The sequence below is a fragment of the Coregonus clupeaformis genome, chromosome 17 (genome assembly GCF_020615455.1).
Source record: "Coregonus clupeaformis isolate EN_2021a chromosome 17, ASM2061545v1, whole genome shotgun sequence".
NCBI lineage: Eukaryota > Metazoa > Chordata > Actinopteri > Salmoniformes > Salmonidae > Coregonus > Coregonus clupeaformis.
The window spans coordinates 39,472,669-39,499,027 of NC_059208.1; the positions used below are offsets into that span (position 1 = coordinate 39,472,669).

Genomic DNA, 26,359 nt, shown 5'->3' on the forward strand with positions numbered 1-26,359 from the left:
ACACTCTTTTGGTTACTACATGATTCCATATGTGTTTTTCATAGTTTTGATGTCTTTACTATTATTCTCAATGTTAAAAATAGTAAAAATAAAGAAAAACCCTTGATTGAGTAGGTGTGTCCAAACTTTTGACTGGTAGTGTATATATAAATAGTGACATTTATGGCGATATGACTTTTTATCCATATCACCCAGCTCTAGTACCACCCCAAAAACTTGTTTTGTGCTGATTTATCATTAATGCAAAGAAATGGGTCAATTTATCACAATATGGAGTTTTGGTCATATCGCCCAGCTCTGGTCCCCACCCACCATTTGAGATGATATGATTTAGTGTCATGACATGCTGCTATGATGTAACAATCACTTATCTTTGTCTTTCTCTCCTCCCGCCGTGCAGTCGTCGCGGGCGTCGCGCTGGGCCGACCCGGACCACTTTGCCCAGCGGCAGACGTGCATGAACAAGTTCGCCAGCTGGTTTGGCGGCATGCCCATGGTCCACTCCCAAATGAGGCTGGACCCGGTGCTGTTCAAGGACCAGGTCTCCATCCTGCGCAAAAAATACAGGGACATCGAGAGGCTCTGACAGGACGTGCGCCCCCTGCCGGAGAGGCCAGGGGAGGCAGTAGCGGCAGTAACAGACAGACTCGGTAGAGAGCAGCCATAGCCGAAGGAGGACCACGACAGTGGCAGTAGGACAGTCAGCCACCTGGAGCCTGATCCAAGGGGGCGCTACAGCTCTGTCTTCCACTCAGCACATTGCCAATGACCACAGGACTTGACAAGTGAAATTGCGCTGTCTGGAGAACTATGCGCATACACACAAAGGATATACAGATCTATAGTATGTTCACATTAACACAAAACTACTGACGATGAGACTCTTGGATATAATATTTTTTTTGTATGAATGCCACAAAGGAGCGAATGACGACAGACTTTCCTGTGACTCATGTTCAGGATGGTAGAGGAAGGGAGTTGTCCAACATGACAAACCAACCACAGATCAGATCTGCACCGGACTGGTAACCTAGACTCAATGCAACCTCTCCTAACCCCACCTTGACCTCCCTATGTCTGCATCAGGACCCCTAACACACTCACCACCAGCCCCTGCTCTGGACCCTGGGAAACCCTGTTACTCTATTGCTTCTTATTTTTCGATCCATACTTCCCTCCCATGTGTTCACTGGGGTTTGAAGCGTTGAGGTCTTATCTTCCTAAGAATTGTCCCGTGATTAAATTAAATTCAGCATTTGGTAGTCAAGGTCGAGAAAGTAGAGTCAAAGCTTTCCCCCCTTTTATTTTTGTTATTCTTTTACTGGAAGGACGGTTTAAAAGCACCATTTTCAAATGGTGCCATTCATATTGCCATGAGGCAACCACAAAACCAACAGAAACATCAACTCTATGCTCATTCCTTGAATTTCTGATAGTTAGATTTCTATTTCTGTCATTGTCTCTGATTTATCACAATGATAAGCCTTTTTTCTTTCTCAACTCTCAAAAGCAGTGTTACTTTTCTTCTCATCTTTTTATTTTCTCCTCAAAAGTTCAGCTCCAGTGTGTGTACAGAGGCTGAAAGTAAGCTCATCCAACCATAAGCCCAAACAGAGTACTTTCCCTCTGTCGGAATGAGCAAAATGAACATTTCTGGATGAAATGGAGCAGAACACTGCCTTCTAAACCAAACCCTTTTCACCCATTTATTTCCCCTTTATTGCTTAGGAGCACTACCATGGCAGAAGGAGTGCATGCTAAATTTAGAACCTAAACAGTTCTTTAGTTGCCTGCGTCATTTCCACAGGAGTGTTAAGAGATTTCGGAAATGTAAATGTGAAACGCGACTGTTGCATTAGTGCTGCCTTTTTAAATTGCTTATTGCACATATTTTCCATAAATCGATATCGAAAGCAGTAGAAGATGCTATATAGTTGAAATGGCCTCTGTAATATTTGTTATTCTTCCTAGATTCACCACATTATAATGATGTTGGTGAAATACAAGCCTCAAAGCTATTCGATAGACAGCCATCTCCTACACCATACGTCAGGAGACATGTTTTGTGTTCAATTAGAGAAAGCCATTTCATTTGAAGTGTTGGTTTCCCTGGGGAGCAGCCATTGATGAAACCTTCTGTCTCTATATTTCCCATCATGTCGGACTCTGCTCTGAATGCAGTGACCCACAACCTTGACCCTTTGGCTCTAGGCTTACAGTGAAAGGACAACCAGCTCCCCCTCACCTAGCCTTGTCATTGTAATGTTCTTCAGTACCCTCTTTGTCCATCATTTCTGTTGCGCCAAGTCTTCCTGTGATGCTGTTGTACTCACAATACTAACTCATCCCAGCTCAACTACATTTGTCCTGACAATTAGTTTTTGCCAGTCAGTTGTAACAGGTGTATTGTGGTCGAATAGAAAAACCTGGATACTTTATTTTATTGATCAATTTCAAGGAAATGGCTTCAAGAATTGTGGAAGCTCATGGCTGTATAGTGATATCCTATTGTGAAGTGGCTTTTGCCTTTGTACCACACCAGAGCCCTGCCAGTCCACTCGGACAGGTACTTGAATGTCTAAAGACTTGAAGGAGTGTAGTGTGCTTTAGTGGCCTTTAATTGTGAAGGTGACTGAACTTAAAGGGCCAGTTTCCCGGACACGGATTGAACCTAGTCCTGGACAAAAACATTTTCTCAGTGATGTTCCATTGAAAGTTAATTTTAGTTCAGGACTATGCTGTATCTGACTCTGGGAAACCGGCCATAGTGTGTCAGCTGTGAGCCAAAGCTCAACTATCCATTTTCTTCTCCCCCCCCCTTCGTTGAATCTGCGTCATTTCTTATTGAGGTCGTTATAGACTCCTTCACATTCATTTTGTTTTCATATCAGGATACAATCAATGATGGTCGGTGTCCACTAGGTTTATACATGGCCAATGAGTTGATATTGTCATCAGTGGGCCTGAGCTATCCACTCTTGCCATTCTCACTATGTCATCATATATGATATTATCATCATCAACATGTAATACTACAGTACAGTTAGATTTAGTACAGTTTCAAAGCTGGTATATTGTCAGCATATAGTTTTTCACTACATTTTTGCATATGTTTGTATTTTCTTTCTGGAAATGTACTCTGGGAGAGTTTGGAATGAACTTGTATGATTTGATATTGGCCAAGAGAGATTTACGTTATATTTGATGCTGACTTACAGCAAGCAAGCCTTTGATCTCTTGGCACTAGACATGCATCTCAATGATTATGAAAAGCGTTTGAATTTCAGTAAACCATCTTTGTTTGAATTAATGTCAAGCCTTCTATCTATGATTGTCTGTACTTGTTGTTAGATCATCTCAAAAGAGAAAGTCCCCAGCCTTGCACATTGACTTCACGGGCGAAACCAGAGACATTTCAGAAGATCTTGACTGTCATTTCTGTACATAAACATGTATATTTATTTTCATATGTGAGCAAAACCAGACAGTGTATAGTATGAAATGACAGGGGAAAATAACAGGATTTCGTGGCTGAGGGAACAGTTGATGAGCAAAAAGATTCTGATTTTGTAAGTTGTACATTTTATTTTTCTCACATTGTTGTCAATATATATTTTTTCATTTCCACTGAATAAAAACATCCCTATTGCTTTTAAAATCTTCTAGAGCAATGGCAACCATTATAGAAATACATTTTCTGAGTTTCCATGTAATTTAATTTGGAATCACCATGGAGACAAGATGAAACCAATAATCAAGAATTAGATTTGCTGTGAGCATTTAGATTCTATGTGAACTGTATTGCAAAAGCAACCAGACTATTTGGAAACCGATATACAGCTGGGTCTCTTGTAACAGATCGAGGGTTTTCTTTTGTTGCTGTAATATGTGTCTTCTCAGATTCACCGTAATATGTCACTGTCCACGTCTGCATACTCATTGATGCTTCTGGGGAAACTGGCAATTCTCTGACCATATCTGGAACAAATATAGTCAACTCAAAACGGTAATGTTGAATGAAATAGACATATGACCTTGTAATACAACTCTAGATGTCTCAGTTAAACATATCCTTCCATAATACCATAGGATACCAGACATTCTATGGTTTAGCAATGCATGGCCTCTATCAGTGTGGTTGGTTGGATGTGCAGGATGGTTTTGTCCTTGATTGTGCCTTTTTTTTATAAAATGCTTTGTGAGCTCATGATAACACACAGACTGCCATTTTGACCATCAGTCAGTCAGAAGAGGAGCACCATATAGGGGTCTCGTTAATCTCGACATACACTGGAGTTTCATCACCGCTTTGTTTCATCCATGACACCTCTGTTCTCTCTGTTGGTAGTCGCCACAGTTTAGTATCCAACAACGCGCCTGCATGACCACTTTTTCTATGGAATTATTTATCAGTACTTAACTGTATCACAAACAGACAAGCTATTTTTAATGACTTAATTTCCAGCTGTCATGCCTTCCTCCCTCCTACCTTGTAATTAACAAATTACTTTTATAGAGGTAATAAATGAAAGAAATGCACATTTTGTAAGAATGATTTATATATAAAAAAAAAAAAAAAAAAAAAAGATCATAGATGCGTGAGTGTGTCTTCATTGCTTTGATGCGACGTGTAGCCTACTGTTTAACATAAGCATAGTAATGTCGAGGCACATTTTTTGTTTTTAATGGTGCAGAAACAAGGAGGCCCATGATTACAATAAACATACAAATCAATATACTGTACTTTCATTGAACTGAATGAGAATGTATTCCTTGTGTACCATACAATGATAGTCCTTTACAATTGTCCTCAAACATAACCAGGTCAGAATTATACCATTGAAGAGGAATTATGATCCACTATCCAGCGATTGATTTTTACTCTGTGGCAGGAGCATCTTTGCTTGCCTCGCTATGGGTGCATCCCAAATGGCACCATATTCCCTACATAATGCACTGCTTTTGACCGGAGACCCATAGGCTCTGGTCAAAAGTAGTGCACTATATCAGGAACAGGGTGCCATTTGGGATGCATGCTATGTCCTCTACCATCTCCCTGAGGACAATAACCTCATAACACAACTTGTATACGACCCCAACCATCTTCTAAATTATTTATCGGATTCGTATCTGAAGCTGATATTGATATTAATATCTGAGCCCTGATAGCCCGCGGCATGCCCAGTCTCCTCCTTTCCGCCAAGGGCCAGCCCAAGCCTTATGGGCAAAAAACAACAACCTTGCTGGTAAAAGTTTTTAGTGCTGCCCTCTTGGCGACGGAGAGAAAAATGTGCAAGCTTTTTTAATTTCCTGCAATTCTACACATTTTGCCATGACTTATGCCATTTTCATATGACATCTGAGTGAGAGTGACTAACAAAATCAATGGGGGCCTCTTGGAGGTCAGGGCCCCTGGGCACGTCCCCTACTTACCTGGTTGGTAATTCGGTCTTTAAGTTTAGATAGCTGGCTAGACTAACTTGCCTAGCAATCTAAAAAAAATGTGACAGGTTTATTGAGTGACTGTAAGAAGACTACCTGGGCTACTACCCCACATTCCTGACTAGTAGTTTTTTTTAATGCATTTTCCAGTTTGTTATTCCCTGTGACCATGTATAACATTCTTATTAAAGTACTATTGTAATTGCTTAAAGCCCCTGTCTGTCATATTGTTGCACTACCACACACATACTTGATGTAACAAGCCCCTCCACCTACGGTCCATGCTATCCGGGATCCACAGGGGGTCTGCCTTAAGATGGCCATCGTGGTAAAGACTACAAGGCCCAGAACCCCGTGCTCTACAGGTAATGAGAGCTTGTCATTACTGCATTGTTTGTAATGAAAAGCCTTTATTTTGCCTGAAACCTGCCTTCTGAGCTTTTGAATTGTGTTCTCCTTGCCTATTCATGGTTCATTTTTGTGTGGTCAACCTTTGGCTATGCCCAAGCTTATATGTGGCTCTTCTAGGAATCAAAGCCACATCCCTGATGTAGCAGGCACCGTGCACTAGCACACTGGACTATCCATTACTTTGGCTCATCAACTCTCCTTGATTTATACATTTTATATTTTTGATTTGGCATTTTTACGATATTAACTGGAACAACAATATTTTGGGAATGGGTCGGCGTGAATCTCAATTATATTTCCTTGAATATCTGAGGTTCCTGCCCTTGGATCTTCTCTTCTAATGCATTTTGAGGAGGAGGCAAGGAGTTGGGAATCAGGGAGCAACAATTTAGATTCACCCATCGAATAGAAATCCCAATCAAAGACTTTAGCAAATATTCTCCAACCCCACTAACAAGAGTTGAAAGATGGTTTGGGTGTTGAGGGTGAGAATTATTTGCTAGGGAAAGGCAACAATACCTTTTTTGAGAAAGGGCATTGATCGGCAAGATTCGAACCTGTGACCTTCTGGTCCCTATCCTCTGGTATTTTCACATATTTAAAGCTGTTCAGTCAGAAACTTAAGTCAATAGATTAGAAATGTAATTAGTTAAGAACGATAGGTAAGGTTGGAAAACAAAAGTCGCAATCAGGATTTGAACTGGCGACCTAGCAGGTCGCAACCTGCATGTAACGCCCTCCAACCTACCACCCGTAAGGCCTTTTTTTACATGACTCAACTGTAAACGCCACCCAGACGTGTCAATCTAAGCTCTGCCCACTGAGCTTTCATCCAACCAATCACATTCGTTTTGCCCTTGAGGCGGAGCTTCCCTCAGAACATCATTGAGGCCATTGTGGTGATACTGATGATTTGTTTACATAGTAGGTTAGGAGAACTAACAAAGCAGGTAAGGATAATTAACGTAGAAGTTTTGGAGAATGAGGGGCTAGATTCAATCCATATTGCAGAAATATCGAGGAAGCTCCGCATTATATATTTCTGCAATATGGATTGAATCTAGCCAGCCCCTCATTCTCCAAAACTTCTACGTTAATTATCCTTACCTGCGTTATAGCTCAATAAAAATGTAAAGGCAATGTTCCCGCGTTTGCGGAGACTGCATTCACGGTAAACGCGGCACGTCGACTCAATCAGAAATTACCCTTACATTTTAACGCAGATCTTCCGCTATACGGATTGAATACAACCTGAAGTTAAGACGACATACTTTTTTGTATCGCTGATGTCACAATGTCAGCCTAAAAAGAAGGACATTTCCTACTTTCTGAGGACAATCACATGAGCTAGCACCCAGCAAGATTGAGGCCCACAAACAAAGCATATTCTACATGCAGTGCAAGCACTAAGATCAAACTCATATGCCGAAACCCGGGATTGAACCAGGGACCTTTAGATCTTCAGTCTAACGCTCTCCCAACTGAGCTATTTCGGCAGGTCCCTGGAACTATGTCTTTGGCACCCATGTGGATACACGCAAGTGGCTGTCAAAAGGAGCCTCATGGCCAGTACGGGGATCGAACCCGCGACCTTGGCGTTATTAGCACCACGCTCTAGCCAACTGAGCTAACCGGCCGCTTGGCTACTTAGGAAAAGGGTTAGGCTTAGCTAAAATACTAGTAGTCAACTGTTGTCCCCGATGAGACAACTAGCTGGATCTGTAGGCCTATTCCATCTAGCCACAACCATAGAAACCATCAGCTATGTAAAAAACAATCTGTCCCGAAAAATCATCAGTATCATTACATTTACATTTTAGTCATTTAGCAGACGCTCTTATCCAGAGCGACTAACAGGAGCAATTAGGGTTAAGCGCCTTGCTTAAGGGCACATTGACAGATTTTTCACCTAGTCGGCTCGGGGATTAGAACCAGCGACCTTTCAGTTACTGGCACAACACTCTTACCCACTAAGCTACCTGCCGCCCCATATCATAACACCGTGATTCAATCCAAGGGTCGGGGGCCCCTAGCAGCAACGGGGCCCTAATCGACTGCTTATGTCTCTTATTGGCTGGGCCGGCACTGTTTCTGTCTGTAATTAAAAAAAGCTTTTAAAGCCTGGGGACAATCCAAAAAGACCACATTGTGACTTCCCTACTTGATCCGGCTGTGAGCAGTGAGCCCCACAGATATAAAAATAGTACAGAAAGAAACCGTGTTAGCCTAAATCACAGCAGGATTTATAGTGCCATAGAATTACTAAAGTTAATGAGACATTGTGATGATCATAAAGTCTAGAAGATACTGCATTGACACTTCTACATCAAGCAGCCAACCACACATGAAAAGCAGAAGCAATACAATACACAAAACTCCCTCTTCGTTTCCCCACACTGTACCATTTTCATGGTGCAAAAGAGAACAGATCTGTGTGGGGAAATATACCGCAAACCTCAATCTGGCAGTGATTTAATTTGAAACTTTCTTTCAACAATGTGCCCTATTATGATTTGTTTTATGGTATTTTTGCACAGATCTGTGCTCTTCTGCACCACGAAAATGTTGCCCTGTTTATCCTTTTAGCTAAAATGGTTTAGGAATGTATAAAAACATATTGAAGGAAATCGAACTTCAAAACCCCTCTAAATGGGTAAATGTATTATTTGTCAAATATCTTAGGATATACAATAACCATATTGTAGGCGACAACTACACTCATCGGCCAGTTTATTAGGTACACCACCCTGTTCACAAAAATGGATCGCTCCTACAGACAGTAAGTCACGTGGCCGTGGCTTGCTATATAAAGCAGGCACACAGGCATCGAGGCATTCAGTTAAAATGGGCAAAACCTTAGCAACTTTGAGCGTGGTATGATCGGCTGTGCCAGGAGCGCTGGATCCAGTATCTCAGAAACGGACACAGTGTCTAGGGATTAGTGCGAATGGTGTGACAAACCAAAAACATCCAGTCAGCGGCAGTCCTGTGGGCGAAAACAGCTTGTTGATGAGAGAGGTCGAAGGATAATGGCAAGAATCGTGCAAGCTGACAGGCGGGCCACAAACAGACAAATAACAGCATAGTACAACAGTGGTGTGCAGAACGGCATTCAGTTTACTTGAGTGGCCTGCGCAGTCCCCAGACCTCAACCCAATAGAGCATCCTTGGGATGAGATGGAACGGGCTGTTCACAGCATGAATGTACCGCCATTCAATCTGCAGCAACCTTGTAGAATACACTGAAGAATTCAGGCTGTTCTGGAGGCAAAGGGGGGTCCGACCCGTTACTAAATAAATTGGCCGGTCAGTGTATATCAGCATTTCCCCATCGCACGACTTCTCTCCATTCTTCTTTGCTTTCTTCCTCCCTCTTCTTCTCTCCCAGCTCTTCTTGTGGGACTGAGGGTGGGATATTGTGAAAGCCCGCATTTCTAAAGTACAGCCTCAGAGGGAGCCTGTCAGATATCCAGTTAACAACCATGTCTTCCAGTCTGTGTGTGTGTGTGTGTGTGTGTGTGTGCGCGCGCGCCCGCCTGCGCCTGTGTGTCGCCGTGTTTGCTGTTCAACTCCTAACAGCCAGCATGGAGTTTATCTCCCAGATGAGGTTTCTGAGCTGGTCCATTATCTGCTTCAGCTGTTGGTTCTTCTGTTTGAGCTTCTGTAATAAAGCACATGAAATTACATTGTCAGAGCCCATCAAACAAGCTGTAGCCATACAAGTATTTAAACAGTGGTGGTTGGTTGATAAGATGCCTCTGAAAAGCTTTGGAAGGGGCATTAGGTTCAAGAGCCTCAACTGAAAGAACATACGGTAGTTTCTCACGGGAGGATTTTCCTTTTGTTTTTGAACAAGGAGAGCTGATTGGCTGACTTTATCAATCCCTGCAGTAGTTTAATCTCTAAACACACACATCTGGCCAAAGTCAGTCACTCACAGCCAGTTTGCCTGCAGATTACCTTTGAATACACAAATCCAATCTCAAAGTCAACAGCTGCGGTTTACTCAAGTGCCTTATTGCTGACGTTTATGCACAAACTAATAATGGCAGAGCCTAAGCTACTCCAAAAGCACACCTGCCAACAGTGTCCTTATAGGGCTTAAGTCAGGCCCAGGCTTAGCATCAGCGTTGGAGAAGTCTAGCTAGCTATGCATCAGGATAGTGGTCTGACTAGCTATCAGAAGATAGCATGCAGAGAGAGAGAGACAGACACTCAGGAGCTACTGTATCTGCAGTGCAGTGAAAATATATTAAGATTAAATCCATTTCGCTCTCTCACTAATGCTCCTTTAGCTGTGACTAATTACCAGACATTTTTGCGAGCGCAGATAACACCTTCAGCAATCGATTTCACACAGCCCCTCTTAATGTAAACTATTTAGCTGATTGTCCTTGAAGATATTCCGGATTGGAACATTTGGTTCCAAAACAAACTGTTCCAGTGTGTGTCTAGGGGGTTCTTCTCTCTCTTTTGCCACCAGGCTTTCACTTTGAGTCACTGGGAGGGAGGAGTGTGTACTGTACTACATGGGATGCACCTCATCAACCCCACCAGCGACTCTTTAAATAAAGACGTCCTTTATCTTCTATGAGTTGAGAGATCTATCAGCAAATCTTTGGAATTTCAGTTCAGGCATGAGACTTGAGCACACAGCAGGCTGTAAGCCTCTGATATACTGTTGAGTCATACATAAGCACTGTTGCACACAATGCAATGTCACAAACATGCAGTGATCCCTCTATATACTGTATATATATGGATTTTTGTGAGATATTAAATACCAACAAACAAATCAGAAATCCGTTTTTAAAAAAAATATATGAATTAACTGGTATTCCAACCTTGAAATCAAATCGTATTGGTCACATATACATTTTTAGCAGAAGTTATTGCGGATGTAACGAAATGCTTGTGGCGTAACATTTAAATACAGTTGGGAGAGAAACGGAAGAGAAGACAGTGGAATATGTTTTTAACACTCATATTTCAGAGCTGTAGGTCTATGAATGATCCCACTGCTGATGGAAGGTGCTGGATGGCTCTGACAGTTCTGACTGGTCGGCCAAATCTGAGAGAGAACAGCTTCGCCTTCCGCTCCTCTGACAGCTTAGCCTGCCTGCCGCTGCAGGGTCCGACTCCCTCCCTTACTCACTCACTCTTTCTCTTCAGGGATCCTGGGGATGCACTCTCTCATTTCCTAGCCTGCCACTCAACATCGTTTTCGTCCACGTTCGTTTCTTTTGACACGGTCTGACATTGTGTAGGGCGTAGCAGGGAGGCTGGTCAACAATTCATGAAAGTAAACACAGAATTGTGTTTTGAGCTGCCGTCTGTAGAGGCCTCCTGCAGACAATAGGCAGGTTTGTCTGAAAAAATGGCTACTTGAGCATAGACAAAGCTTAATACAGTACACTACAGTGGACTGACAGACGTGTGTATGTGCATGCAGGTTACTGTTACAGTTGTTTCCTCTATCCCATGACAGTATGGGGGGAGATGAGATGGGGGATGAAGCGTGAGGTGAACATGACAAGATACCAGATACCAGAGGATTTTAACTCCACTGATAAATTATTAAACTGTATTAGTGATTTATATACTTGGATGGCTCACTACGTCCTCCAGCTAAATCAAGACAAGAAGGTACTTATTGTTGGAGCCAAAGCAGAGAGAAAATCTGGCTGCACATTTTAATTCACGGACAATAAAGATAAAACACCAGGTAAAAAACCTATGTGTTATTTTAGATTCTGAACTAAATTTCATATCACAAATTAGGAATGTGACCAAAATAGCTTTTTATCACCTGAGGAACATTACCAAGGTACGGTCGTTTCTTTCTCAGGCTGATACAGAGACTCATCCATGCTTTTATTACTACCATAATGCTGTCCTGTCTGGTCTACCCAAGAAAGCCATTGGTCAACAGCAAAACATACAGAATGCTGCAGCACGGCTACTGACCAAGACCAAACGGAGAGCACACATTACACCGGATTTAAGGTCTCTACAATGGCTGCCTCTGAGTTTTAGAATTCATTTTAAGATTATTCTATTGGTTTTTAAATCAATTCCCGATTGTGCACCCCAATACATGTCAGACATGCTTTAAAGTTAAGATATGTACCCAGTAGGTCCCTCAGGTCCTCTGGCACTGGCCTTTTAACTATCCCAAAGCCTAGGACCAAGAGGCATGGAGGCAGCCTTTCGTTATTATGCCCCCAGCCTCTTGAATAGCCTGCCAGAAAACCTGAGGGGGGCCGAAACTGTGGACATATTTAAAATAGATTTTAAAACACATTTTTAGCTTTGCTTTTCCTTAGGTGCTTTTTAGTCATTCAGTTGTCATTCTTTTGTTTTTTATCTTAGGTTTGTTGCGTAGTAAATATTTCAGCTTTTCTTTTAATTGTTTTTTTATTATTTTTTCCTGTGAAGAACATTGCGTTGCATTCCATGTCTGAAATGTGCTGTATAAATAAAGCTTGATTTTATTTTATACGGCCAGCCAACCGCTGAGGAGATCCTTCCTCTCTCTCTCTCTCTCAGGTGCTTTCATGGCACACCTGGGCAGAGGACAGAGGGGCAGTTTTGCCCGGGCAGATGTTTGAGTGCTCCAGGGCATCGGCAATCCTCATGTCAGCATATCTCCTTTCCTATGTACATTCTCTTTGTCCATCTTCTAAAAGACAGCACTATAGTTCCGGGCCACTGAGTGATAGAAGAGAAGCAATTCAATGTGATACCCATTACTCATTATTACCCCAGAACTTTTATCTTGACAGTTTCAGTCATCTTCGCCTTTCTTAGTCTGACTTTAAAGGGTTCCTATCAGGTCAAATCAGTGTGTTAAAATAGCAAAGATTTGACAAAGTGGTTATGCATATCTGAGGGGCGGTTAGATTTACAGGAGGAGACTTTGAACAGAATGACTTAGTCATTAGTCGCGCCTTTAAAGGAGAACAATTGGAAGTGAGAGAACTTTGATATCTGAGTGGTGATGGTTTATCATATAGAACACCTGAGTGTGGACTGAGTTAACGTTGAGGCTGAAGCGTTGGGGCTGCACTCTCTTTCTCGCTCTCACACTTTTTCTCCCTCTCTCTCTCTTCATCTGATTCTCTTCAACCCTCATCTCAAAGTGAGATAAAAGGAGCCATCCTCAATAATGGGGCGAGAGACGGAATTTTTGATCAAAACGTCTTATTATAAAAATTCTGGTTCATTCAAATCTTCCAAATATTTCTCTCTTGGCTGAGTGACAACGTGCTAAGAGCAAACCCCAAAGGCTTTACCACTCCTATCACATTTTGGAGGCAACATCTCAGCCACTGTAATTTCTATTATTTTCAAACTGTCTGGTATAGTCCCGAAAGTACAAACAGCAGACAGTCTATTATCTTACATAATTTACATTTCTGTGTTAATTGATTATTTTGCGTTTTGCCCCATTAGACATTCAGGGTTTTGATTAATTAGACCAAACAAAACTAATCTTGTTATGATATTACCATATCAATAGATGATGAAACGTAAAAAAGGATGAAAAGGGAGAATCTCAACAATTAAAAAACACGGCCGCCACCCTTTCAGAACACGGTTGCTTTTTTATTGAGCGGATTTCTACGTTAACTGGCGAACGGCTTAACCATGATTTAAAGTTGCCAGCCGAAGTCGAGAATAGCGAGTCGTGCTAAAAATGTGCCTTCACTCAGGATTCCGTTCAACTTATCCACCCTGTCGCTGGCGACTCAAATCGTTGCTTTCACTCCGGTGGATCTGGCTGGGAATTACAAGTGTAAGTGAGTGAGGCGAGGGGATTAGGCAGATGGGGAGGAGGAGAGGAGAGAACAGGAGAAGAGAGAGAACTCGTCTTGCTGCGATAGCACCCTTCTCCATAATCTAACGGTGCCACCTCGCTGTCATTGGCAGCTGAGGAGGAGTCGGTTCTGAACTTGTAGTCTTCGTGAGAAGAGAATGGTCCGTCCATGAAGATGAAGATTTGGAGAGTGTCACGACTGAGTGGGCCTTGTCCATCGTCCAAAAGACATTCAAACACTCTCACTTCCCCAAATACACAATCTTGAGTGCATTTGGAAAGTATTCAGACCCCTTGACCTTTCCACATTTTGTTACCTTACAGCCTTATTCTAAAATGGATTAAATCGTCGTCCCCCCCCTCATCAATCTACACACAATAACACATAATGACAAAGCAAAAAGAGGTTTTTAGATTTATTATTATTTTTATTACAAACCGGATATATTCCATTTACATAAGTATTCAGACCCTTTACTCAGAACTTTGTTGAAGCACCTTTGGCAGCGATTACAGCCTGGAGTCTTCTTGGGTAAGACACTTCAAGCTTGGGACACCTGTATTTGGGGCGTTTCTCCCATTCTTCTCTGCAGATCCTCTCAAGCTCTGTCAGGTTGGATGGGGAGTGTCGCTGTACAGCTATTTTCAGGTCTCTCCAGAGATGTTAGATCAGGTTCAAGTCTGGGCTCTGGCTGGGCCACTCAAGGACATTCAGAGACTTGTCCCGAAGCCACTCCTGCGTTGTCTTGGCTGTGTGCTTAGGGTCGTTGTCCTGTTGGAAGGTGAACCTTCGCCGCAGTCTGAGGTCCTGATCGCTCTGGAGCAGGTTTTCATCAAGGATCTCTCTGTACTTTGCTCCGTTCATCTTTCCCTTGATCCTGACTAGTCTTCCAGTCCCTGCCCTACGGTAAAGCATGCTGCCACCACCATGCTTTACCGTAGGGATGTTGCCAGGTTTCCTCCAGACTTGACGCTTGGCATTCAGGCCAAATAGTTCAATCTTGGTTTCAGACCAGAGAATCTTGTTTCTCATGGTCTGAGTTCTTTAGGTGCCTTTTGGCAAACTCCAAGCGGGCTGTCATGTGCCTTTTACTGAGGAGTGGCTTCCGTCTGGCCACTCTACCATAAAGGCCTGATTGGTGGAGTGCTGCAGAGATGGTTGTCCTTCTGGAAGGTTCTCCTATCTCCACAGAGGAACTCTAGAGCTCTGTCAGAGTGACCATCTGGTTCTTGGTCACCTCCCTGACCAAGGCCCTTCTCCCCCGATTGCTCAGTTTGGAAGGGCGGCCAGCTCTAGGAAGAGTCTTGGTGGTTCCAAACTTCTTCCATTTAAGATTGATGGAGGCCACTGTGTTCTTGGGAACCTTCAATGCTGCAGACATTTTTTGTACCCTTCCCCAGATCTGTGCCGACACAATCCTGTCTCGGAGCTCTATGGACAATTCCTTCAAGCTCATGGCTTGGTTTTTGCTCTGACATCCACTGTCAACTGTGGGACCTTATATAGACAGGTTTGTGCCTTTCCAAATCATGTCCAATCAATTGAATTTAGCACAGGTGGAGTCCAATCAAGTTGTAGAAACATCAAGGATGATCAATAGAAACAGGATGCACCTGAGGTCAATTTAGAGTCTCACAGCAAAGGGTCTGAATACTTATGTAAATAAGGTTTCTGTTTTTTATTTTTAATACATTTGCAAAAATGTATGAGGAACATTTTGTATTTAATCCATTTTAGAATAAGGCTGTAATGTAACAAAATGTGAAAACGGGAAGGGGTCTGAATACTTTCCGAATGCATTGCATTTGGTGTTCTGTTATGGTGGGGGTGCCATCGCCAAGAGAGGGGTTGGTCAAGAAAAGGCACTCTCTCAATGGCATGCATCATGTAGCATATCTGTATATGTTACATGCAGAGTGCAGACTATCTAGTGCCACCATAGTGGCTGGTCAATTTTTTGTAGAAGTCTATTGTTCGGGTTGGGCACTGGGCATGTTCCCTCCTCAGTAAGCACAGTGCAAACTGAACTGAAGTGGTAAGCCAGCACACACTTCGACCTGCTTGAGGAGCCTTCTGATGCTAAGTGGTTTATGCAGTTGACAGCGGCCTTTGGGGAGCTCGGTGAAGCAGCCTTAATTTGTCTGACATTGCTTTAATAGCCTTAATTGACTTAATAAACTTTGTCTTTTTTAAGGGAGAGTTTAACTGCCCAACTAGTTGGCATGGGCCTCCCAGGAGGACAAAGGCCCAAGGTTTGGTGAGGGAGATAAAGCCTTCCACCACTCACTGGCAGAAATACAATAGACATGTTGTCATCCTCTGAATACACCCCGCCTTTCAACATGTCCTCAGCACTGAGCTGGAAAGCTTGCAGTGCAGCCAACTGTTTCAGAACAGTTCCCATTGATTCTGCTGCGTTAGAAGTAGCAGTGCTGCTGGTGCTTTCTTTACATCTTTACCCTGCCCGGCCCTCTTCAGCACTTGACTTGCTGCCAGGTAGCGGTATTGATTGGGCTCTGCTTTGTGATTTTGTTCACAGTGATTATATATGAGGGGCACAGAGGCTAAGCTGCCATTTCACACCCTCTCTTTAAAACCAATGGTTGGGCCAAACACTGAGTATACCAAACATTAAGAACTCTTTCCATGACATAGCTTTCACCTGGATTCACCTGATCAGTCTATGATCCCTTATTGATGTCACTTGTTAAATCCACTTCAATAAGTGTAGATGAAGGTGATGAGACAGGTTAAAGACTGTAGCTCAGTTGGTAGAGCATGGCGCTTGCAACGCCAGGGTTGTGGGTTTGTTTCCCACGGGGGGCCAGTATGAAAATGTATGCACTCACTAACTGTAAGTCGCTCTGGATAAGAGTGTCTGCTAAATGACTAAAAAGTAAAGAAGGGTTTTTAAGCCTTGAGACAATTGAGACATGGATTGTGTATGTGTGCCATTCAGAGAGTGAATGGGCAAGACAAAATATTTAAGTATCTTTGAACGGGGTACAGTAGTATGTGCCAGGCAGACCGGTTTGTGTCAAGAACTACAGAGCTGCTGGGTTTTTCACGCTCAACAGTTTCCCGTGTGTATCAAGAATGGTCCACCACCCAAAGGACATCCAGCAACCTTGACACAACTGTGGGAAGCATTGGAGTCAACATGGACCAGAATCCCTGTGGAAGCTTTAGACACCTTGTGTCCATGCCCTGAAAAATGCAGGCTGTTCTGAGGGCAAAAAGGGGGTGGTGACTCAATATTAGGAAGGTGTTCCTAATGTTTGGTATATTCAGTGTATAACCGTTTTTGTGCTGGATAACATGTGCACCACATAACAACAGTGAGTAGGCCTATTTCGTCTGACCTAAGCACTTGGACTATGGATGCGTTCTTTGGCAAACACTTAACATCAGCTTTAACACCAGGGGATCCACTCTCGCATGTAAGTTGCTTTACAGTCAAGGAGGAACACGTTTTCAGTAAAGTAAATGTGTAATCCCTGAGTTGAAAAGTTCATCCCATCTTGAATGCAGCGTTTAGGATTTAAAGCTAGAGTGTGCTGATGAGTGTAGAGTGTTCGCTTTGCGCTGGGGGCGTGGTGACATGGGAATTGATAAGCAAGAATTAAATTAGAAGCACAAGAAGAAACCTGTCCTGTTGCGATTGGGGGCTGTGAGAAGATTAGCTTGTATATAGGGTTCAGAGGGCGCAATTGTTTGGAGAATTGTGCTAGGAAACTAGGCACAACCCCAAAGTTGAGGGTTCACAAACAGTTCCTTCAAATAAAAGCATCTGCACAGTGACCAGGCAGTTTAGAAAGTATACTGAACAAAAATATAAAATGCAACATTCAACGATTTTACTAAGTTACAGTTTATATAAGGATTCAATTGAAAAAAATGCATTAGGCACTAATCTATGGATTTCACATGACTGGGAATGGATGCAGCCATGGGTGGGCATAGGACCACCCACTGGGGAGCCAGGCCCAGCCAATCAGAATTCGTTTTTCCCCACAAAAGGGCTTTATTACAGACAGAAATACTCCTCAGTTTCATCAGCTGTCCGGGTGGCTGGCCTCAGACGATCCTGCAGGTGAAGAAGCCGGATGTGGAGGTCCTGGGCTGCCGTAGTTACACATGGTTGCGGTTGTGAGGCCGGTTGGACGTACTGCCAAATTCTCTAAAATGAAGTTTGAGGCGGCTTATGGTAGAGAAATTAACATTCAATTCTCTGCCAACAGTGCTGGTGGACAGTCCTGCGGTCAGCATGCCAATTGTACGCTCCCTCAAAACTTGAGACATCTGAGGCATTGTGTTGTGTGACAAAACTTGTGCGCAAAATCTGAGTGAAATAAGCTTTTAGTGCATATGGAACATTTCTGGGATCTTTTATTTTAGCTCATGAAACCAACAATTTACATGTTGGGTTTATATTTTTGTTTAGTATAGATAAGAGGGACAGTTGAGACACGAGGGAGCAGACGAGGGAAGGGAAGACTTGTGATGATGCAGATGCCTTCAAATCAAATCAAAGTTTATTCAGAACCTATGAGAAGAAGGATTATCATTCAGTCTCATGGGAGTTTGATAACCCCAATAACAACTGAATAGTTCTCCCTAGAATCTCTTCAGATGATATTGGGAGAAGAAAGAGAGAGTTCATAGGTTTCAGAACTCAGTGGGGACACAATATGCTTAAAGGGAATGCATTTGCCCATCTGGAGTAACTCTCTTACGGCAGAGTCGGAGTTGCAAAATAAGATATATCTGCACAGAGTTCTCTTTCAAAGTTTCACTTTTTTATAGGTGTGCTAACGTTACGGACCATCAATATTTGTCTGAGCCTGGTGCCATATAGTAAAATAGTGTGAATGAATAGGACAGTGTGTCAGACACTGGGTTTGGCTTGCAAAGACAAGTGAGATGTTGTCCATACTGGAAAGGTATCTTGAAGGGTGAGCAGATAGTGGAGTGTTAACTTGGAGAGAGTGGGTGGGAGGGTGGTGGGGTAGCTTGGAAAGAGAAAGTGTAAGGTTTTTTGGAGGGGCAGCTTGGAGAGTGAGGGTGTGAGGATGGTTAGCTTGGAGAGAGAGTGTATAGGGTGTAATAGTGGAGGGGTAGTTTAGAGAGAAAGGGTGTAGTAGAGAAGTTTAGCTTGGAGAGCTCAGGTGTAGTGTGAGGTATAGGGGGTATTAGACTGGCATTTGCTCGGTAATGCCTCCCTCTCTATCTCAGGGCCAATGAGCCGGGCTCTTTCATCTCTGCCTGAGCTGTCAGGGGCTTACAGCATATGGGTCCAGCCCAGATTTCATACGCAACCGTGGAGAGAAAGAGGCAGGCAGATATCTGGGAAGATGAAAAACTGTATAATTCAACTTTAAAGTCTCAACCGATTGGAGATGTTATTTTTGCTCCTCTTACGCAAGGGGAGCAAGAACAAGGTTTGGTGTTTGGGGAGAGTAGCAAAGTGTCACTTGTTTTGTCAGCGCAGCAGATTCCAGTCGTCGGCCTGATTTACTCTTCAAACCTATAGGGCTGTGGCGGTCATGACATTTTGTCAGCCGGTGATTGTCAAGCAAATAACTGCCGGTCTCATGGTAACTCACCGTTAATTAACATAAACACATTTAGCATGTTCTGGCTTCCACGCATAGCATAGCCTACATGCCACTAATTTATTTTATTTGATTTAACCTTCATTTAACCAGGTAAGCCAGTTGAGAACAAGTTCTCATTTACAACTGCGACCTGGCCAAGATAAAACAAAGCAGTGCGATAAAAACAACAACAACAAAGAGTTACATATGGAATAAACAAAACAAAACGTACAGTCAATAACTCAATAGAAAATCTATATACAGTGTGTGCAAATGTAGTAAGTTATGGAGGTAAGGCAATAAATAGGCCATAGTGCAAAATAATTACATTTTAGTATTAACACTGGAATGATAGATGTGCAGAAGATGATGTGCAAATAGAGATACTGGTGTGCAAATGAGCAAAATAAATAACAATGTAAATAACAATATGGGGATGAGGTAGTTGGGTGGGCTAATTACAGATGGGCTGTGTACAGGTGTAGTGATCGGTAAGCTGCTCTGACAACTGATGCTTAAAGTTAGTGAGGGAGATAAGTGTCTCCAGCTTCAGAGATTTTTGCAGTTCGTTCCAGTCATTTGCAGCAGAGAACTGGAAGGAATAGCGGCCAAATGCGGTGTTGGCTTTGGGGATGACCAGTGAGATATACCTGCTGGAACGCATACTATGGGTGGGTGTTGCTATGGTGACCAATGATCTAAGATAAGGTGGGGATTTGCCTAGATGTGATTTATAGATGACCAATGCAGACCTTTGGAACATCTACATTTAAAAAAGTCTAATAAATACATTTAATATAGCCTACACCATCAAAATAAATCCATTATTTATTTTAGACAGGTCTAAAGAAACATGATATGAAGAAAATGTGGTCTATTTTAGAAGAACAGAATAGCATACTCTGAGTTGTCCTTATGTTAGGCCCTGATCGGACTATGCAATATGGCTGTGGGCTACACTAGTTCATTTAGCAGACAAGATTTGCTTAGAAATCCGTGGCATTATTTTAAAAGGTATGAGCTCTGCATTGTGTTTTTGCGCAGGCTGCACACACTTCAGTCTCTCATTCACAATTTGACAAGCACTTGATAATGACTAGAATTTCCCACAATGCCCCCTAAAACAATCCATGCCTTTTGCGGCCAGTGGCCGTTGTGCCCATGGGCTGAATATAATAATTATAATTCCCTTCTCCCGGCTGCGTGCTCCGAAGCACCTCTCACTCCCATGGCTCTCTCAGATATCTCAATTCTTATTAGCCAATGCCTGTCGCGTGATCGGGTCCTTCTTACAGCATCTCGGGTCCTTCTCACAGGCTACAAGTGAAGACAGACACATCGGGGACGCAAATGCGCGCATCCTTATTGAATTCGGAGGCGCATATTGAAGATGTCCACATTAACTTTTCATCAGCCAAATAGATGAGTAGGCCTAACGAACAGTAAAAGCACTAGCCTATGTCAATCTACTATCCCCCATAGTAAAAAAACTGACTTGGTCATCTGTGCGAGAAATACATACTCCAAACATAGTCTGGGACAGTTGTGGGATGCAATAGATCCCAAATTAATGCAACCACTAGCATCAAAAAACCTTTTAAAAGCAATGAGGCTGATGCAACAGATCAGAATGTTGAGCTTAAAATGTTGATAAACTATTAGGCTATTTCTTCACATAATACAATGAGGGAAAAAAGTATTTGATCCGCTGCTGATTTTGTACGTTTGCCCACTGACAAAAAAATGATCAGTCTATAATTTGAATGGTAGGTTTATTTGAACAGTGAGAGACAGAATAACAACATAAAAATCCAGAAAAACGCATGTCAATAATGTTATAAATTGATTTGCATTTTAATTAGGGAAATACGTATTTGACCCCCTCTCAATCAGAAAGATTTCTGGCTCCCAGGTGTCTTTTATACAGGTAACGAGCTGAGATTAGGAGCACACTCTTAAAGGGAGTGCTCCTAATCTCAGCTTGTTACCTGTATAAAAGACACCTGTCCACAGAAGCAATCAATCAGATTCCAAACTCTCCACCATGGCCAAGACCAAAGAGCTCTCCAAGGATGTCAGGGACAAGATTGTAGACCTACAATGGAATGGGCTACAAGACCATCGCCAAGCAGCTTGGTGAGAAGGTGACAACAGTTGGTGCGATTATTCGCAAATGGAAGAAACACAAAAGAACTGTCAATCTCCCTCGGCCTGGGGCTCCATGCAAGATCTCACCTCGTGGAGTTGCAATGATCATGAGAACGGTGAGGAATCAGCCCAGAACTACACAGGAGGATCTTGTCAATGATCTCAAGGCAGCTGGGACCATAGTCACCAAGAAAACAATTGGTAACACACTACGCCGTGAAGGACTGAAATCCTGCAGCGCCCGCAAGGTCCCCCTGCTCAAGAAAGCACATATACAGGCCCGTCAGTGGAGAACTGGGTGAAAGTGTTGTGGTCAGATGAGACCAAAATCGAGCTCTTTGGCATCAATTCAACTCACCGTGTTTGGAGGAGGAGAAATGCTGCCTATGACCCCAAGAACACCATCCCCACCGTCAAACATGGAGGTGGAAACATTATGCTTTGGGGGTGTTTTTCTGATAAGGGGACAGGACAACTTCACCGCATCAAAGGGACGATGGACGGGGCCATGTACCGTCAAATCTTGGGTGAGAACCTCCTTCCCTCAGCCAGGGCATTGAAAATGGGTCGTGGATGGGTATTCCAGCATGACAATGACCCAAAACACACGGCCAAGGCAACAAAGGAGTGGCTCAAGAAGAAGCACATTAAGGTCCTGGCGTGGCCTAGCCAGTCTCCAGACCTTAATCCCATAGAAAATCTGTGGAGGGAACTGAAGGTTCGAGTTGCCAAACATCAGCCTCGAAACCTTAATGACTTGGAGAAGATCTGCAAAGAGGAGTGGGACAAAATCCCTCCTGAGATGTGTGCAAACCTGGTGGCCAACTACAAGAAACGTCTGACCTCTGTGATTGCCAACAAGGGTTTTGCCACCAAGTACTAAGTCATGTTTTGCAGAGGGGTCAAATACTTATTTCCCTCATTAAAATGCAAATCAATTTATAACATTTTTGACATTTTGTTGTTATTCCGTCTCACTGTTCAAATAAACCTACCATTATATTATAGACTGATCATGTCTTTGTCAGTGGGAAAACGTACAAAATCAGTAGGGGATCAAAAACTTTTTTCCCTCACTGTAAGTGCAGCAATGCACTCACGGCAGTAGGCTATAAGCGCGAATGTTCCAAAATGCAATTAGCGGGAAAACGCCATTCTCAAAAGTGATGCATGTAATGCTTTATTATAAAAGGTGCATTTTTATGGTGGAAATTATCTTATCCAAACTTGAAGCTCACGCGCGACCTATGTATGCTAGTTAGGCTCTACACCGGTTGTAAAGCGGATTAATGTGCTTAATTTTAAGAAGTTATTTGGCCACTTTAGTTGTGATACAAACCTTATCAAAACATATAGGCCTATGGGCTAGGCTACATGGGTGAGCGACTATGATTTTAAAAAGTCGCCAAATAAAAAGGCATGTGCTGTTTCTTGCCTTACTGCACACAAGCTGGGCATCAATCACAAGTGATAATATATCGCTTACAAGTGATATATTGTCACCAATCAGACTATTCTTGATTTAATCTTGTCTTTACATAAGTAATATACAGTGGATTCGGAAAGTATTCAGACCCCTTGACTTTTTCCACATTTTGTTACGTTACATCCTTATTCTAAAATGGATTAAATTGTTTTTTCCCCCTCATCAATCTACACACAATACCCCATAATGACAAAGACCAGGTTTTTAGAAATTTTAGCAAATGTATTAAAAATAAAACATGGAAATATTACATTTACATAAGTATTCAGACCCTTTACTCAGTACTTTGTTGAAGCACCTTTGGCAGCGATTACAGCCACGAGTCTTCTTGTGTATGACACTACAAGCTTGGCACACCTGTATTTGGGGAGTTTCTCCCATTCTTCACTGCAGATCCTCTCAAGCTCTGTCAGGTTGGATGGGGAGTGTCGCTGCACAGCTATTTTCAGGTCTCTCCAGAGATGTTAGATCAGGTTCAAGTCCGGGCTCTAGCTGGGCCACTCAAGGACATTCAGAGACTTTTCCCGATACCACTCCTGCGTTGTCTTGGCTGTGTGCTTAGGGTCGTTATCCTGTTGGAAAGTGACTTCGCCTCAGTCTGAGGTCCTGAGCGCTCTGGAGCAGGTTTTCATCAAGAATCTCTCTGTACTTTGCTCCGTTCATCTTTCCCTCGATCCTGACTAGTCTCTCAGTCCCTGCCACTGCAAAACATCCCCACAGCATGATGCTGCCACCACCATGCTTCACCGTAGGGATGGTGCCAGGTTTCCTCCAGACATGACACTTGGCATTCAGGCCAAAGAGTTCAATCTTGGTTTCATCAGACCAGAGAATCTTGTTTCTCATGGTCTGAGAGTCCTTTGGCAAACTCCAAGCGGGCTGTCATGTGCCTTTTACTGAGGAGTGGCTTCCGTCTGACCACTCTACCATAAAGGCCTGATTGGTGGAGTGCTGCAGAGATGGTTGTCCTTCTGGAAGGTTCTCCCAATATTTTCCGTATGCACTGTATGTGTGAAATTTGTTTTAATTTAGAATGGACCATTATCATGCACCTGTCTCGAAACAGGGGCATGGGGGGGGGGGGAAATACATGTAATCTATGCATGTAATAGCGAATGGAGGACGTTTGTTGTGCTTAATATTAGGAAAGTTGAGAAATAAATATAGTAGGCCTAGCCTATGGAAAGCTGATGGGATCCTCCTCTTTTTAATAGAGGCCATCAAAACTCTGTTTTCTCACACAATTGCATAGCCTATAGAAATGTTGCGCAACAGGAGCTCATGGGCTCTCATGAAGTGTTTGATTAGATTTTCAATAACATTTGCATTGATGTGATTAGAGGGACAATAGAGTGCTGAGTACCAGGCCATCAGGGACTGGCAGTTAGCAAGTTTGGCAGGCTACTAATGACCATCAGCAGCATCAGAGCTTGGAGCGGCAGGTAGCTTAGTGGGTAAGAGCGTTGTGCCAGTAACCGAAAGGTCGCTGGTTCTAATCCCCGAGCCAACTAGGTGAAAAATCTGTCGATGTGCCCTTGAGCAAGGCACTTAACCCTAATTGCTCCTGTAAGTCGCTCTGGATAAGAGCGTCTGCTAAATGACAAAAAAAAAAAAAAAAAAAAAAGAAGCCTAGTTACCTTGACTAAATGGTCACGTGGAATTTGACTGCGGTCATGACTCGACACCTCCAGTGTGGTGGTAATACAGTCACCGTAACAGCCCTATGCACCAACAGATCTAAAGTTCACAGCATCCATTTCTAAACAGGTGGGAAACACCGTGTTCTGGCTGTTGAACCTATCAACCTGGTGGCATCACCATGGTCACAATAGAGATACTGTTGTACACCTAGTCCTTCCTCTTTCAAGCCAGTAAGACTTTCAGCCTGCCTTGCTGTAGTTAAAGAATCCAAACATATTTTGAGAATTAAAAAAACTCTAGTCTAATTGGTTACATATTCCTTAAACGGTTTAACAAAATAGAAAATAATCGGAGAATTAACTCGAAAAACATTATAATTCCAAAAATAGCCCCCTGATCTTCCAACAACATGAGTTGCGCTGCGTTTCCCCTCTGACCTCCTGCTCACCAATTACAAAGCTTCTGGCCGACACACTGGTCTAATGGGCTACATATGAGCCTGATAATAACATGGAGGTTTGTGCGCCTCCTGTGAACAGCCTGCTAATGCTGTAGTGTGTAAGCAGGGAGAAAGAGAGAGCGAGTGAGCGAGCGAGCGAGAGAGAGAGAGAGAGAGAGAGAGAGAGAGAGAGAGAGAGAGAGAGAGAGAGAGAGAGATCCATGAAGCCATCTGTATCCCTCTCTCCGAGTGAGTCTCATTATCATCCAGGTCTCTGTTTGTTTATCATCAGGCCTCCACACACCCCGGCCTGCTCTTCAGATAACGCTGCTAACCCGCCAATGTCACTGGAATTCATTATCCATGACTGCTCCGCCATTGGAGAGGCACTGCCTCCCCCCACTCTTCCCCTATTTGAAATTACAAACATCCTTTGCGTTTAATTTCTCACTTTCTCATTTGAATAAAGAGGACAGACGCGGTAATTAACAGGATATTAAAAAAGCAAGGGAGTGTGTGCGAGCGAGGGAGGGAATGAGGGGAGGGTGGGGAGCCGAGAGAGGAGAGAGAAAGAGAGGAGCTGTGGAGAATTAATAACAGGCCAGATCTCTCCAAGGCCTCCTTAATGGGCTATGACAGGAATTTATTCTCACTTAGGCTGGTATTAAATCAAACGCTGGCCGAATGGTGATGGCAGGGCTGCAACGGAGAGGCACTGGGGATGGTCCCAGGTCCCCTCCCGTATCACAGTGACACTCCCGAGGGAGCGGGTCATCAGTTAGGACCCGTGGGGGGAAGAAGAGAAGGAAGGATGGAGGAAAGGAAGGAGGGTGAAGGAGGGAAGAAAAAGAGTGATGGGGAGATGACAAGGAAGAAGCATCATATCCCAGATGGAATGATTATCACTCTTGAGAGTCCAGTGAATCATCATCATCTGTTCTGCAGAAAACTCACAGTCAGTCAGGGGTCCTTCTTGGACGTAAAAGGCGACACAGATGGGACGAAAATGCCTATCTGCAAAACATCTTCGGAATTTCAATTCGATTCGGTTGGTCGGTTAGTCATATTCATCGTTTCCTCCCATTAATTGGCGTGTGACCACTAATGCAAGGCATTCATTAAGGCTCTAATTTGTGGTCACTTGGGCGCTTCGGAGTTTGTGTTTCTCGTTGGAGCATAGGAGAGGGAGAGGAAAGGGGAATTGATATGCACAATCAGTCTGAAGCAAAAAGGTCTGCAGCTCAGAGATTGAGCAATCTCAGACCATTAGGTGGTAATAAATTATGGCTAATGCATCTTAAACATTTATGCAAACACCATACAGAGGCTACATGCTCAAATGAACTCACACACACATATTTCACTCATACTTACA

At 43.1% G+C, this 26,359-nt stretch overlaps 2 protein-coding genes and 2 non-coding genes across 4 annotated transcripts in view; 1 reads left to right on the plus strand and 3 right to left on the minus strand.

Moving 5' to 3' along the window:
* The window catches only part of ext1b (exostosin glycosyltransferase 1b), a 108,761-nt gene extending 104,027 nt beyond the window's left edge, over positions 1 to 4,734 (plus strand). Inside the window, exon 11 of the mRNA XM_041902991.2 lies at positions 401 to 4,734. Within this exon, the coding sequence (XP_041758925.1) occupies positions 401 to 586 (186 nt within the window). The 3' untranslated portion in view covers positions 587 to 4,734. The remainder of the gene's footprint in view (positions 1 to 400) is intronic.
* A 2,542-nt stretch (positions 4,735 to 7,276) lies between these two features.
* Positions 7,277 to 7,349, minus strand: trnaf-gaa. The gene has a single exon. It is a non-coding gene; the product is annotated as a tRNA-Phe (tRNA).
* A 67-nt stretch (positions 7,350 to 7,416) lies between these two features.
* Positions 7,417 to 7,490, minus strand: trnai-aau. The gene has a single exon. It is a non-coding gene; the product is annotated as a tRNA-Ile (tRNA).
* A 1,498-nt stretch (positions 7,491 to 8,988) lies between these two features.
* Positions 8,989 to 26,359, minus strand: part of med30 (mediator complex subunit 30) — a 32,630-nt gene continuing 15,259 nt past the window's right edge. Inside the window, exon 5 of the mRNA XM_041902990.2 lies at positions 8,989 to 9,514. Coding sequence (XP_041758924.1) covers positions 9,419 to 9,514 — 96 coding nt within the window. The 3' untranslated portion in view covers positions 8,989 to 9,418. The remainder of the gene's footprint in view (positions 9,515 to 26,359) is intronic.